A 15,444-nucleotide genomic window follows, 5' to 3' on the forward strand; every position below is an offset into this window, starting at 1 on the left:
GGAGCAGGGCAGGGCGGTGTGGGGCAAGGACCCAGAACGTTCTGTGCTCTACTTGTGCTCAACTTCACATTCAAATAATATCAGGCTTTTCATGAGTGAACTTCAGGTTGCTAATAACTGTCGCTTTTAAGGTCCAAAGGGGGAAATGTTCACTTCTAAGGAATAAATATACATGTTTTACCTTTAAAAAAAAGAACTCCTTTTCCTCCATGACTTATTCCAAAAGGAGGGAGGGAGGGAGGGATGGAGAGAAGGAGGGAGGGAGGGCAGGAGCACGAGGAGAGGAGGAAGACAGCGGGCTCATTAACCGTTTCATGCCACTGTCTGGCCGAGCCACGGGCTCTTCAATGCAACCAGAAATTCCACTGGGAGGGGGAGAGACACATTCAAACTCCCAACTTCAAACAGCAACTCAGCTGCTCCGAGCTCAGGGTGAGTGAACACGATTCTGTCAATTTGTTCCATCTGTTCGACTTGTGGAGCTAACACAAGCTGTGGGATCGGCTGCCAGGTTGTGTAAAGATCACAGCCAACACCTATTCACTCTCGACTGTTCTCTTCCTCTTTGCCACCTTCCTCAGGAGAGGGTGTGGAGGAGAGCAGGCGGGGAGCGGTGCGCGCGTGTGCGCGGGGAAATACCTCACAGGGGAAATTTGGATCAGATTGAGAACAGGAAGCCACAGGCCAATACAAGGGGCTCTGCGAGAACAGATGACAAACCGCAAGCCCAGGGAGGGAGGAAGGAGCGGTCTGGGTCTGGGGGATGGGCGAGCCCACCACACACAGCTGCGCTGGCCTCTGTAATCAAAACCATCACTACAGACCTGGCGGCTTGGCCACAGCTGTAAAGAGATAAGCATGTTGGAAGAGAAAACAGGGCCCTGTTGACCCGGCCTGGGGTCTGGGCCATCCCAGGGTGCACGCATTCTCCTCCGACACCCCCACCCCCTTGCCATCGCCCTGCTCTCCCCAAATCACCTCCCAAGTAGAGCTCTGAGCGCCAGCAGCTCAGGAAACCACATCTTTTGAACAAGCTGTACATGCATGGGTTAGACGTGGCCAGTAAGAAGGACAAGGGCTTATTTCATTTCTCGACATGCTCTGAATGACTTCAAAGGCACCCCCAAAAAGTGGGCTCCATTAGTGCTCAAATGGTTAAGCTCCTGGAGTTTGAAATGTGCCGACTGGGGGGTCTGTGTCTCTCTTTAACTACACCTTCCTTCCGATGTTGCTGCGGGCATTGTTTTTATACAAACAACTTGGGGATGAGGCCTGTGGGCGCAGTGGGGGAAGAAGGCCCTGTTAGGGCCAGAGTGGAGGAGCAGTCGGCGGCGAGACCACCGGGTGGCGGCCCCCAACGCTCACACCGACTGTTTTCACGGCAGGGCACGCACACAACAACCTGCACTGCACAGATGTTATTTTATTACCTCAAGCCTTTTTTTCTGGTTTTGAAAAAAATAAACAGGAAAGGAAAAACACCCCACCCCCCCACCCCCAGAGAGGCTGGATCTGTTTTCCGCACCATAATAGAATTTTCACCCCTTCATGCCTGTATGGCACTTTAACCCTCTCTCTCTGGACCTGCTAATAAATCCTAGTTTAATTGCTGCAACAGCCTGGTGAGATGTCCCTATTTAGAACCACTTTACAGATGAGGAGACTGAGGCCTGGGAAGGTAAAACTACGTGAGGAAGCCTCCAGCAAGTGTTGGAGCTAAGCTCTGGGCCTGGCAGCCTGCCTCCAGAGTTGGCTTGAACCACTGATGCTCTAAATTGCCCAAAGCACACGATGGTGCCCAGGAAGGATTTGCTGAAAACACAAATAAGATGAGTAGAGTTAACATGGGCACCGACAACATCTGGTGGCAAATGGGGTACCAACACTCCGAGGGCAGTTTAAAGACACTGATGCACTAAGACTCCTGGAACACCCCAGAGGGAAACAAGGGAAGAAAGACCCGATTTGGGGAGGATGACCCTGCTGGCCACTCAAGTTCAACTCCTCAGCCACGCTGCCTGGCCGCCACCCGGCATCCACTCTACTTGGAATGCAGAGATGAACGAGAAACAGCCACTGCCTTTATGGGAAAGTTAAGTCCTTGGAATCAGTATATTAGTTTCTGACTAATTATCAAAAGCTCAAGTAACAACGCTTGGCCTAGGTGCACACTCACAATTCACAATTCTGGACACAAAACAAGGGACAAAAACTTGCTTCCACTGCCCCTTGGACAACATTTTATATTCCAACACAGGCACGCAGCAGAAAAAACTGGCATTTTACTGCAAAACATGAAAAGTTTTAGCTAGAACGTTTCTCATTTTATATACTTCGTACTAATTATTTCCTGGTGAAAAGTTCTGAGCTAATGATCCCAATTGCTCAGAACTTTTCTTTGATATGGGGCTCTAAAAAGAAGATATTCAGTTACATTTTACTTGCATAATTCGCCGTGAAATATAAGCAAAACCATTTGTATATGATACACACTGTGATTTTTATCTCCAACTTTCCCTTATTTGCAGGTGTGTTCAGGGATGACATGTGGGACCGTTTCTATATTGCTATTTTGTATTTTTATGAATCCACCCCCCCTCACTATTGAAATATTGATAAAGACCAGTGGGATGACACGGTTTTCAATGATAACTCCATTAACAACCAATGAAGGTTCCATCACTTCACTGCCACACACAATGTTGTGAAGGAAAGCTGCTTCAAGGATAACTGCTTCCTGCAGGACATGTTCAAAGACCAATCAACCCCTGGATGGGCCAGCAGTGCCTCTAGGCAGCCCACGGGCCAGTGTCCGGCCGTTCTGTGTCCAGGGCTCTGCTGGACTCCTGACAGTTGGCTGCAGAGTTAGTTCTAAGGCTCCTGGGACCCTGACTTGGGAGCATTAAATGGATCTCACGTGGTCTAGGGCCGTGGTCGGCAAACCGGAGTTCGCGAGCCACATGCAGCTCTTTGGCCCCTTGAGTGTGGCTCTTCCACAAAATACCACGTGTGGGCGCACATGTACAGTGCGATTGAAACTTCATGGCCCATGCGCAGAAGTCAGTATTTTGTGGAGGAGCCGGTATTTTGTGGAAGAGCCACACTCAAGGGGCCAAAGAGCTGCATGTGGCTCGCGAGCCGCAGTTTGCTGACCACGGGTTAGGGTATTGGTTTTACCATCTAGGAAGTAGTTCTAATACATTTTGAAGAATTTTATATAACCTGTAGCCTCTGGTTCTGGAACTCAAATGAGAAGTAGGTCATTGGGGTATTCCTAAGGCTTAGGAAGAGCCACACTCAAGGGGCCAAAGAGCTGCATGTGGCTCTCGAGCCACAGTTTGCCAACCACTGGTCTAGGGGGATGCAGCTCACTTAGCAACCAAAACATGATTCCAACGCACTTTTAAAAAAGATTCTCAAGTCCAACTGCTTTAGGTCCGTAAAGGTATGAAAGCAGAGAAATAATTCACAATACATTATGCAAAGGTTAGCCCTCACGATGCCTGGACACAATACCTCCCGCCCCTCCCCAAACTCCGCCTCACGTGCCACATGGAGCACCCAGAGGATTGGCTGGAGACCCTGAAATCAATCCTACAAAACCCTTCTCCGCTCAGACACAGGCCGCACTGCAGACCCCTTTGTCATTAGTGGCAAGTTATTTACATGTCTTTGGCCAATGTGGGTGGGGGTGAGTGAATGTGGAATGAAAAGCAGGGAATCTCTCCACTGTCTAGTCCTCTTTTGACTCATTATCTAAAAATCAGTGCTTCCCAAACTACAGCGAAAAATAAGACTGGAAACAAATTAAAATTAATCTCACGAGCACGTTAAAAAATTCTATAGATATCATGCAATTTTCTTTGCCTTCCTCAACGAAGAGGTCAAATCTGGGGCACATGTCATGAACAAAATTCTAGGAACACAAGTCAAAGCCAGAAACCGTATTGAACCATTTTCAATTAAACGAGAGTTGTTTACCATTTCATGCAAACTCACAGGGAAACGGGCTGCTTACGCTCTACACACAAGTATATTGACTTAAGACCCAAAAAGGCACTTAAATCTGTGTTTAAACAAGTCTAATTAAGGGGGAAATTAAGACAATCACTTGGATAATTTAAGCCAAAAGTGTTGGGGGCCATAATTATTTGGGTGTTTCAGTAACAGCATTTTTGCTGGAATCGTGTGGATAATTATCTTGATTCTCCACTTTCCATGCGTCAACACAGAATAAATGAACAGATGTTCTTGGAATCACTGAATACATTCATTCACATTCAGTCAGCAGTGAGGAGTAAATCTAGATCTTTTTTTTTTCTCCAGTTGACAACTATTTCCTAGAGATGTTTCTAAGAGCAAGATTAGAAGCTGTAAAAGGCATTTTATTTCTTTTTTAATCCTCACTTGAGGATATTTGCCCATTGATTTTTAGGGAGAGTGGAAGAGAGAAGGAAAGACAGAGAGAAACACGGATGTGAGAGAAACTCATCGATTGGTTGCTTCCTGCACACGCCCTGACCAGGGCCTGGGCTGGGGGGGAACCTGCAACCGAGGTACGTGCCTTTGACCAGAATCGAACTCAGGACCCTTCTGTCTGCAGAACGACGCTCTATCCACTGAGCCAAACCGGCTAGGGTTAAAAGACATTTTCAAGCAGAACTTGATTATTTATGAAATACTGTGAGATGTGATTAAGCATTTATAAGGTTTCTTCATGGCATTTTATGCCAAATCAAAAGATGGTCAAAATATGGAGTTTTAAATTACATTCACCAAAGATGCACAATCTGTGGGTGTAGGAAGCTCTGCTTTGGCAGTGAGTCAGCCTAGAAATTCCACCAACACTTCCTTTAGACCTGGTCACCCAAACCACCCACCATCCCCCCAAAAAGGACACCAGAAGCAGCCAGCTCCCGTCTCCTAATGTGCGCTCATAAATTCTCACAGAAGTGCCGGCGTCACCCCACGAACCATTTGCGTTGTTTTATAGGTAAAGGCCAGCTTTGGGGGGGCCTCCCCAGAAACGGTCTACATAAGAACAAGCAACACCCAGAAGTCAACGAAACATGTCAGTGTTACGTTCTAATCTAACACTGTGATACAGGGAACAAAAGGAAGTTGGGGAAGCTGAGCGCCCAGGCCCGCCGTGGAGAGGATGAGCGCCCCAGCAGCCCTCACCTTGCAGCCAGTCTCGGAAGTAGTGCAGCCACATCTTGGGAAGCTGCCTGTTTTCTTCCAGCATGACGTACTTCACCGTGCTGAAGCTCCTGTGAAGGTCGTACAGCAAGTGCTGGATGTTCGGGTAGTCTGCTTTCTGGGTGACGATGTACATGTTGTAGAAGGAGAAGTACTTGAACTGTGCGGCAATGAAGTCGTACTCTCTGGTTTCCCGGGGCACGATGTCGGTCAGGTCCAGGCCGTCGCGCACGCGGGTGGTCCCGTACAGGCTGAGCCCCAGCAGGCCCAGGAAAAGGAAGATCACCACCACCTGCAGCAGAGGACGAGGCGCGGGTCAGACCCCAGGGACGGAGCGGACTCTCCCACCACAAACAAGCTCTCCCACCTTCACCATCACACGGGCCCTGATGCAGCATGGGGGTCGGAGCTGGGGGGTGGGGGGAGGGGTCATTCTCCCAGAGGGGAAAACATAAAGTCAGAGCAATCCCATTTTTCACAAAGAGGAAATGTTCAATATGTGAGGAGCTGATCTAAATTCACAGACACCGTTGCTACAGATCCTGTAGAACAGTGGTTCTCAACCTTCCTAATGCCGCGACCCTTTAATACAGTTCCTCATGCTTTGGTGACCCCCAACCATAAAATTATTTTCGTTGCTACTTCATAACTGTAATTTTGCTACTGTTATGAATCATAATGTAAATATCTGATATGCAGGATGTATTTTCATTGTTACAAATTGAACATAATTAAAGCATAGTGATTAATCACAAAAACAATATGTAATTACATATGTGTTTTCCGATGGTCTTAGGTGACCCCTGTGAAAGGGTCGTTCGACCCCCAAAGGGGTCACGACCCACAGGTTGAGAACCGCTGCTGGAGAAGGTGAGTTCATGGAAATGGCCCAGGGGGTCAGTGGACCAGCTCCCCACCAGGCCTGGAATCCAGGGAATTCCCAAGGAGCCCGCTCTGCCACTTCCTGAGGACAGGAAGAGCCTTCTGTTTGGGTAGGGTACCTTGGCTTTGGGTTTCAAGAGGAAAGGAGCATAGTGTTTCTCGGCAAACGATGAGAGCGTCCACTTGGTACAAGGGGGCTCGAGGCAGTGGAGGCTGGAGTCGGAGAACTGGGAGAGCAGGTCCCGCGTGGAGCTGGTGCTCTCGGGGCTCTGGCCGCCGAGCGTGTCCTGCGTCAGGGTGACGGGCTGCACGGAGATCTCGGAGAGCGGCTCGGCCGTCGTGTAGTACACGTGCGTGTGGGGGTCGTACTCCGTGCGGAGCTGCACCGTGGACTGCATGGTGATCTGTGTCTCGTGGGCGAAGCTGTGGCTGCTGTAGGGAGGCGGGGGGCTGGAGCGGGGGCCGTCGTGCGTCTCCGTGTAGGCCTGAGGCTCGACCTGGATCACTCTGCTGACACAGGGGCTGCAAGAGGGGAAAACGTGCTGCAGTGGCCGCTGAAACGGCTCTTGTTCCTGCTGATGATGAGTACACCCGCTCCGCACAGCTCTGACTCAGGAGAGAGGCACACGGTGGAGCTCCCCCACGCTGCCCGCTCCGCACAGCTCTGACTCAGGGAGAGGGCACACGGGGGAGCTCCCCCATGCTGCCCACCTGCTCGGTCTGGACACAGACAGGAGTCAGTCGAAGGAGGCCAAAGGGAGGCTGATCTTGAATCTGGCTCAGAAAATCAAGTCGAAGCCCCTGAACCCCTTCCAGTCATAACTCCTTACAAAGAAAAACACCCCAAAGGCTATCCTTTTTCCAGATGTGTGGTTTTCAACCTTTGTTCTGCCCTAATCCATCGAGATATGACACACTCCCAACAATGAGCAACATTGGTTCATGATAGAAATAAATCATCGTATCACAACCTCAGGGCTGTGAGAATGTGGTCAGAGAGGCAGAGAACCCCAGGGGTTCTGCTATCTCCCCAAGGCAGCGCCCCCGTCGACTAGCGCCACTCCCCCGCCACCCACCCATCCAAGTCCACAGACGATAAGCACTACCACTCTGTACCCCACAATAAGGGCCCTGCAGCTAGGGCATGTACCTTGTAAAACAGCAGAAAATGTCCAGTCTGCGGTCCTCGCGCCGGTACAGATCCATGCTGAGGATCGCAGGGAAGATGAGCAGAACCATGGCGAAATTGAAGACTACCACCACGGCCGCCTGAGCAGGAGGAAAATGGAGATGTTACCAACAGGTCTCCTCCCAGGCAAAGGACTGCTTTGAAAATAAAGATGTCCTATTTTATTTATTTATTTAATTATTATTATTATTTTTTTTTTTAAGAGAGAGAGGGGAGAAACATGGATTTGTTGTTCCACTTATATATGCTTTCATTGGTTAATTCTTGTATGTGCCCTGACTGGGGGTCAAACCTGCAACCTTGGCCTACTGGGACAACACTCTGACCAGGGCTGGCAATAAAGATGTTTTAAACAACTTTCTTTCCCCTTTCCTACTGAAGAGTTTAAACCTAAAGTAGATGTTCAAGTTTCTCAGCACTCTGCTGCTCTCTCATCATTAAGAGACCATGTGATTGGACGAGGCCCCATCACCCTGGTCCTTGCCATTGCGCATAATCCCATGAACCTGTACGGCACAGACACAGGAATAGACTGGCCTCTTGCTAGCGACCTAACTGGACCAGAAGGCAGAACAGAGAAGATGCCTGAGACGTTTTAATTTAAAACAAAAGGGAACACTTCCCTCTCACAATGTTTCTAGGAGTTCACGCAGCCGATTTTATGCTTAGAAAGTGTATATACAAGATGGATCGAGTCTATCAAAATGGCACCTTTAAAACATGAAATAAAATTTCAAACGCGTCCCCTGAGGTGTTTAATAGGCACATTCCGAATCGCCCTGCCGCCGCCTGTGGGTGAGAGCGGGGACAGAAGAGGCCAAGGAGAGTGAAGCAGGAAGATTCCATGTGTGATTACAGTGTGCAGGGTAAGGAGTGCAGATTCAGTCACCCCACCACCCAGGATAAACACGGGGTACAGGCTGCAGTGCTCCGGCAAGTCTCCTGCTGACCTCGTCAAAATCACACCCGGGCTGTTCCCGGAGGCAGCCAGCGGAGGACGGGGACGGCTGAGCGCGCTCCCCGCTCAGAAAGGCCGGCGAGCAGCAGCACAGCCAGAAAATGCAACTCGCGTGCTAAGCAACCCAGAAATCATCAGCAAGTTTTTGGACAATTATACCCTCTTGTGAGGTTTTGTTCAAAGAACTGCTTAGTTCTAAACCCTTCTCCAACTGGGCACACATCTGAGGGTGAGGGAAGAAAACTGACACCCAGCAAAAGCACAAGAACTGCACCAAGGGCTTGGACAGTCATCTGAATTCACGCTCAACGTGAAACTGCAAACCCTATTCCGGAGGGATGCCTTTCAGTACTGCATTCCTGTCAGGCCTACAAAACCAGGAAGTCACCAAGGGGCTCCTTCTGAACATGACCGGGCCCCTCTCCTTAGTCCCCCGTGAAGATTCCTCTTCAACTCAGAATAAGTGCTAAGTGGCCACGCTCACCTGTGTAAGGAACCATGAGCCCTGCCGGTGAGGCTCATGTTAGTAAGCAAGTCACTATTTTGACTGGAGGAACCCCCTAAGGCAGCGGTTCTCAACCTGTGGGTCGCGACCCCCTTGGGGGTCGAACGACCCTTTCACAGGGGTCGCCTAAGACCATGGGAAAACACATATATAATTACATATTGTTTTTGTGATTAATCACTATGCTTTAATTATGTTCAATTTGTAACAATGAAAATACATCCTGCATATCAGATATTTACATTACGATTCATAACAGTAGCAAAATTACAGTTATGAAGTAGCAACGAAAATAATTTTATGGTTGGGGGTCACCACAACATGAGGAACTGTATTAAAGGGTCGCGGCATTAGGAAGGTTGAGAACCACTGCCCTAAGGGATCAGTACTTTGGAGAGAAAAGGCAGGGCATTGCGCTGGGTGCTGCAGATGCATTGGTGAGTCAGACAAAATCCTGCTCTCAGGGCCCGACACCACCCTTTCCACCAATTACACTCTAGGCTGACGGGTGTCATAAAGCAGAAGCAGGGCTCCACAGCGGCTCAGGGCAGGGAGAGAGCACGCAGGTGGGCTGGAATGGCGGTCAAGGAACCATTTCCAGGGACACATAGGACAAAAAAGGCCGCTGGCACAACCCCGAGGAAGGAGGTGCCGCATGGAGGAAATCCGAAGGGCGAAATCTGAGAGGGACATGCTGTGCAGCCGTTCAGCACTGGAGGCTAAGACTCTACTAGGGAAGAGGAAGGAGAAAGCAGGAGCCATGGGAGGTCAGGTCGTTACACATGATTCATGGGTTCCTGCAGCAACCAGGGGGCAGACATCAGCAGAGCTTGCCTCCCCCAGTGAAGACTTGGTGATGCAGAGGAAGGTCACCTGACGGAGGTTACCCAGTCAATCGGATTCAAACGCAGGCTCGATGCCTCCGCCCTCTGCCCAACTGAGACCTGGGGGTTCCTGTCAGATCTGGTCCCCTCCTGAGGGGAGGGACGTGGAGTGGGGAGAACGCCGACCCATCAGAGAAGAGGGATGTTGGGAAGAATGGGTCTGAGTCTCTAGGCCAGTGGTTCTCAACCTTCCTAATGCCGCGACCCTTTAATACAGTTCCTCATGTTGTGGTGACCCCCAACCATAAAATTATTTTCGTTGCTACTTCATAACTGTAATTTTGCTGTTATGAATCGTAATGTAAATATCTGATATGCAGGATGTATTTAGGCGACCCCTGTGAAAGGGTCGTTCGACCCCCAAAGGGGTTTCGACCCACAGGTTGAGAACCGCTGTTCTAGGATTTTCTAGGAGAACTCAATGCTGGGGGTGGAGTCCTTTCAGCTTTTCTTTTGATTACAGTTATTTTTATTTTTTATTTTTTAAAATATATTTTCTTGATTTTCTACAGGGAGGAAGGGAGAGGGATAGAGAGTTAGAAACATCGACAGGCTGCCTCCTGCACACTCCCCACTGGGGATGTGCCCGCAACCAAGGTACATGCCCTTGACCAGAATCGAACCTGGGACCCTTCAGTCTCCAGGCCGATGCTCTATCCACTGAGCCAAACCGGTTAGGGCTGATTACAGTTATTTTTAGAATTCAGGAGTACAATGTAGACAACAAACTCTGGGTGACTCGGTTTGAACAAAAGTTCCTAAGGACAAGAGCCGAGACTGTGAAAGGATAAGCCACGCAGGCACACACGTGGCCCAGGGGTGCAGCCGGAGCAACACTGGTACCTTCCGGAGGGGCTGGGGAATGTATAGGACACCAGCCTCATTCAATGAGGAAATCTGTCCAGCATCCTCCTGTCTCTTGGTGGAAATAGCGCAATGAGAGAAGAAACCCAAATGGCTTATTACATATCCAGGGAGTACATTGTCTGGTGAGAAACTAACAGAACTTCAACACCCCCTCAAGGGCACCAGGACAGTAAAAGCCAACATCAAGGGCTCCTCAGTAAAGGAGAAGTGTCCCTGCTGGAGCCAAGGTGAGGTTAAGAAACTGCAAGCAATTCTGAAAAGGTGCTGGGGAGTACCGTGCACTGTCCACCGATTCTAACTGTGCTGAAAGGCAATGTCCCTGCAAAGCGCCTACGGCGGCCCCGCTGAGGCCCGGGCAGAGCACAGAGACCAACAGGCCCGGCCTAGAGGGGCCCTCGTCTCCACCCGGGACCACTTGGAACAATACGGCATTCTCTCCCGGGAGTCCCATGGAGGAAGAAACACCACTCAGTTACCAGCAAAGCCCAGTGCAGGGCTCTGGTTCCCAAAGGCTTGCAGCGGGCGCCCCTGCCTCCTGGTATAGAGGTGGCATTCGGACAGATGGGTGGAGATAGGCACGGAGGTGTGAGACAGCTTCTTCGGGGGAAAAATTCCATAGATTCTGGTAAAGCTACAAAACGGGAAAAGTCGCACAGGGAAAACTCCCAAGTGACCATGGGTGCTTTATTGGACAGAACCTCTCTGGGTCTCTCCCTTTAGATGCTTAGTCGGTAGCACCTGAAAACATCAACACAAATGGATGCCCAGAGTCACAGCGGCACACAGCTCCCTGAGGGGAGAGAAGCACGCCGAACGGTCCACTTCGAATGTCGACACATTTCAAAGGGCACCAGCATTAGAGTTAAAGACTCGGATGAGTGAGTACTGCAAAACGCAGGGCGCAGCCTCTGTCTTTTCTTACATTTTCTTCTTTTTTAAAAATTTTGTTTGACAGAGAATGAGCCCGCATCCTGGGCAGCCACTCTTTCCTACACGAGGACTCCTGGACGCTGCAGATGCCATTTTCTAAGGTGACACTGCAAGTGCCGGGGAACAGAAACGCAAACCCGACAGCATTCGTTCCGCCTCCGGCAGGGGCTTACCTTGGAAGCACTTAGCGTACTGGCTTTTCTAAAAGACGTTAGGGAAACTCAGGTAGCGTGTCAGACCAGCACACCAGAGGGCACCATTAAAGGAGAGTGTGCCTTGATGAGTCACCAGTGTACTGAGAGAGGAGAAGAGAACATGAGAGAGGACAAGGAGGCAGCAGGGGCGTGAGGCAGAGCAGTTGAAGAGCAGCGAGGGAAAGGGAGCAGGAAGGAGCGGCGGGAGAGAGGGTCCCGCGACTAGAAGACTCTAGAACTTCTCAGTTCTAGAATCTGCTGCACGGAAAGCCAGAGCGGCGGCACAGGGAGCTGCGCAGAGGCCGGGTGTGTAGGGGGCACGCCAGTGCAGGGGGCATGCCAGTGCAGGGGGCTGTCCATAGGCAGAGGGAGCTGTGTGGAGGCCGCCTGTGCAGGGGGCATGTGTGTGCAGGCGGCCGGCCATAGGCAGAGGGAGGTGCATGGAGGCCGCCTGTGCAGGGGGCGGTCCACAGCCCCGTGGCCCCTGGCCCCGCACCAGCAGCAGCTCCTTCCCTCCCACGTCACTGAGAGGTGTTTTCTTTGTCCTGAGCCTCCATCCCAGTCTCAGGTTAACTTGATCCATGTCCTCGCTGACTATTTCTCTACATGTTTATAACAAAGGAAACCTTTTTTGTTGTTTTAAATCTTTTTGCTTTTGGGAGCTGGTGGTCACAGTGACCGGCACGGCATCTCTTTTCATGTTATATCTAACACTAAATATCAGACAAATCCAGGGTCCCAAACACGGGAGAGTCCTCAGCTGCTAAGTCAGTAATTAGTGAAATGAAATTCAAATATGAAGACTAAAAAAGAGCTAATCATGTTAATAAAAATGTAAACGGTCACCCATCCTTAGAACCTTCTGGCGACTGAAGGCAGGAAAGCAGTATAAATGAGTGGGGTATAAAGACAGTTTGAAAGTGACATCAGAAGCCGCTTCCTTTAAAAACCTGGCCATCTCATGAGTCACACATCATACTGTAAAGGAAAAAGAAATAAAGAAACGAAAGGAAAGCCATCACTCCTTCCATCTGTTTTGGAAAAGCTTATAGAGGGGATAAATGGTGATGGTAAAAAAAAAATGTAAATGTAGCTCCCAAAACTTGAAGAATACCCTTGAGCTATCACACGCTAAGTCACTTCGGGTTAGGAAGACCGAGTGGCCAAGGAAACGAAGGGAAAGCCATCGCTCCTTCCATCTGTTTTGGAAAAGCTGATAGAGGGGATAAATGGTGATGGTAAAAAAAAAGTAAATGTAGCTCCCAAAACTTGAAGAATACCCGTGAGCTATCACACACTAAGTCACTTCGGGTTAGGAAGACCGAGTGGCCAAGCAGCCTCTTCCTCCGTCCGGGGAGACGGCAGGATTCCTGGGAGTTTCCCACAGAGCCAGCGCGAGCGGAGCCGGGGGTGGCACGGCTGCAGCCCTGGCCCAGCCTGGAGACCTCTCCACGCTCACAGTTCACAGAAGCTGGCTCTTGGTTTAAAAAAGTTCCTGATGGCCTTCAGGTGTGAAAGGAGAGAGCTGAACAATGCGGGGGCCAAACTGCTCTGCATGAAGGGAGAGGAATTTTGAGTTTTCTCGGGCAGCCTAAGAGGGGAACCGGGGGCCAAAGGGAAAGAGAAAAGGGGTTCAGGAGAGTCCGTGGAAGTTAACTAAGGAGAGGAGGTGGCAAGGCCCATCAACAGACCCTCCTGCAGGCAGAGAATGGCGACGCCTTCTCACACAGTGGCATCCAAAACCACTCAGTTCTGAGTGATCACCTAGCTGGGCTCCCTGCCACCATCTTTACGGTCAGCGAGGACTGCTCCGTCGGCGGCCTGGGGCTGGGCCGTGCCACGGGAAGCAGGAGGGAAGGTGGCGTGCTTGGGAGAAAGCGTGGAAACCCAGAGGGGCGTTCCAGCAGGGAGGCCATGACGCAGCCAGACCAGGACCGGTGTGGGGACTCCTGCCCACGTGCAGCAGGGGCTCACTGGCGTCCCCCAGGGAGCGGCCCTGGTGCCTTTCAGTTTAGCTATCCATGCAAAGGGTGACTCCTGAAGGCACGAGGCCTGGGGGATCACTATGCTTTAATTATGTTCAATTTGTAACGATGAAATTGGGGGTCACCACAACATGAGGAACTGTATTAAAGGGTCGCGGCATTAGGAAGGTTGAGAACCACTGCCTTAGAGGCACATCAGCGTGAAGCATCTGCCCAGGAGAAAGAGTCCCAGGTGCTGACAGGCTACGGCCCTGCCTGCAATGGGACCGCAGCCGCTTGGCGACACTCACAGGCTCAGCACTGGGAACTCACCTGCAGGGAGAAGGCCCTCAGGGCAGGGATTGGGATCAACGCAGCCATGAAGAAGGCGGTGACGTTGCTGATGGATGTGAGGGCCACGCTGGCGCCCGTGCGCTTGAGGCACTCCCCGGTCCTGTCCTGAGGACGAGAAAGCACAGTGCTGAGAGCTGCACAGAGCAGGGTTTCCTGAGAGCAGGGGTTGCGTGAACAATTCAAATACAAAATCAGACCCATGGTGACTGAGAATGCTGCCTCCGGCAATCCCACAGGGAGACCCCTGGCTTCCCCCAACACGGGCACTGGAGCATTTTCAGTACCATCCACACACTCATGTGCTGCCCATGTTATTACCACCCAAAACACAAAGCTGCAAGGTAATGACTTAATTAATACAGTTTAAAAGGTGGTGGGGACAAAGTGACCCCCTTCCCCCCACAAACCCTCAGAGAAACAAATGCACTTTGGAATATATTTCCTGGGGTCCTTCCAGCTGACCTTCCTTATGTAGAGCCAGTAACGCGTCCTCTGACTTGGGACTACATTACTTACTGGGGCAGACTGAGGAAAACCAAGTCAAATACTCGGGAACAGGGGGGCTGTGGCTGCCCCCGCAGCCCTATTCCTTTGTTTTTCTCTTACCTCAAAAGGGATTCTTTTGTTCTGCCCCGTTTCACTGAATGCGTGGGCCAGCAGGAACACATCATCCACACCAACGCCAAGAGCGAGAAATGGCAAGACCTGCGCGGGAACGAGGACAGCGCGTCAGACAGGGAGGCTCAAGCCTGACCGCTCCAGGGCTGTTTCAAACACTGTCCCAGCGCCCCCCAGAGCTGGCAAAGGGCAGCGTGCGTTCCTCAAGGGGAGGCGCTCCGCTTTATCTGACAGTTAAATCCCCGACATCTAGCAGTTTCGGCTCACGTTAGATCTTACATGTTTCTGATTCTAAGCGCCACACGCAATGATCTTTTTAAAGTTAATAAATGAGAAGGAATGTAACTCATCTAAAGCAGTGGCTCTCCGGACATGACCCCTGGACCAGCATCGTTGGGAACTGGTTGGAAATGCAGATTCTCCACCCCCATCCCAAACCAACAGGCTCAGAAATGCTGGGTGGACCCAGCCGTCCAGTGTTCACGAGCCCACTGAAGTTTGAGAACCATTGCTCTACTAATGATCTGAATTCCACCGATGAGGGAAACATCTCTACTAATCGCCAAGCCCATTCAGCGGTCCCGCCCACAGAGGCGTGGGCACGCTCCCCTGAGAGATGTGGCGTCCCAGCGGAAAAGACCCTCTAGGTGACATGGACACACAGGAGGCCGGGGCCTGGGGAGGGGTGTTGGTCAACAAAGCGATGGGTGGCTCCTTTAGTACCTGAGTTGTTGCAGCATTAAAGGAAATCCCGATCAATGAGCACAGGCCCAATCCTGCAGCCACTGACAGTGCAACCAACAGGACGCCAGCCAGCCCCACGGCACCCTGGGACTTGGAGCAGTCCCAGCGCAGCATGGTTAAACAGGCATAGGCAAGCTGCAAGCAGAACCGTGGAGG

At 50.9% G+C, this 15,444-nt stretch overlaps 1 protein-coding gene across 4 annotated transcripts in view; it reads right to left on the reverse strand.

Moving 5' to 3' along the window:
• PTCH1 (patched 1) overlaps positions 1 to 15,444 on the reverse strand; it is a 67,631-nt gene that overhangs the window by 20,324 nt on the left and 31,863 nt on the right. For all 4 annotated transcript variants that reach the window (XM_005873741.2, XM_005873740.2, XM_014545689.1 and 1 more), the window contains 6 exons: positions 15,268 to 15,423; positions 14,533 to 14,631; positions 13,906 to 14,031; positions 7,232 to 7,350; positions 6,201 to 6,603; positions 5,182 to 5,491 (listed from right to left, as the gene is read on the reverse strand). In XM_005873741.2, the coding sequence (XP_005873803.1) occupies positions 5,182 to 5,491; positions 6,201 to 6,603; positions 7,232 to 7,350; positions 13,906 to 14,031; positions 14,533 to 14,631; positions 15,268 to 15,423 (1,213 nt within the window). The remainder of the gene's footprint in view (positions 1 to 5,181; positions 5,492 to 6,200; positions 6,604 to 7,231; positions 7,351 to 13,905; positions 14,032 to 14,532; positions 14,632 to 15,267; positions 15,424 to 15,444) is intronic.

This window comes from Myotis brandtii, unplaced genomic scaffold, assembly GCF_000412655.1.
Source record: "Myotis brandtii unplaced genomic scaffold, ASM41265v1 scaffold419, whole genome shotgun sequence".
NCBI classification, from domain to species: Eukaryota; Metazoa; Chordata; class Mammalia; order Chiroptera; family Vespertilionidae; genus Myotis; species Myotis brandtii.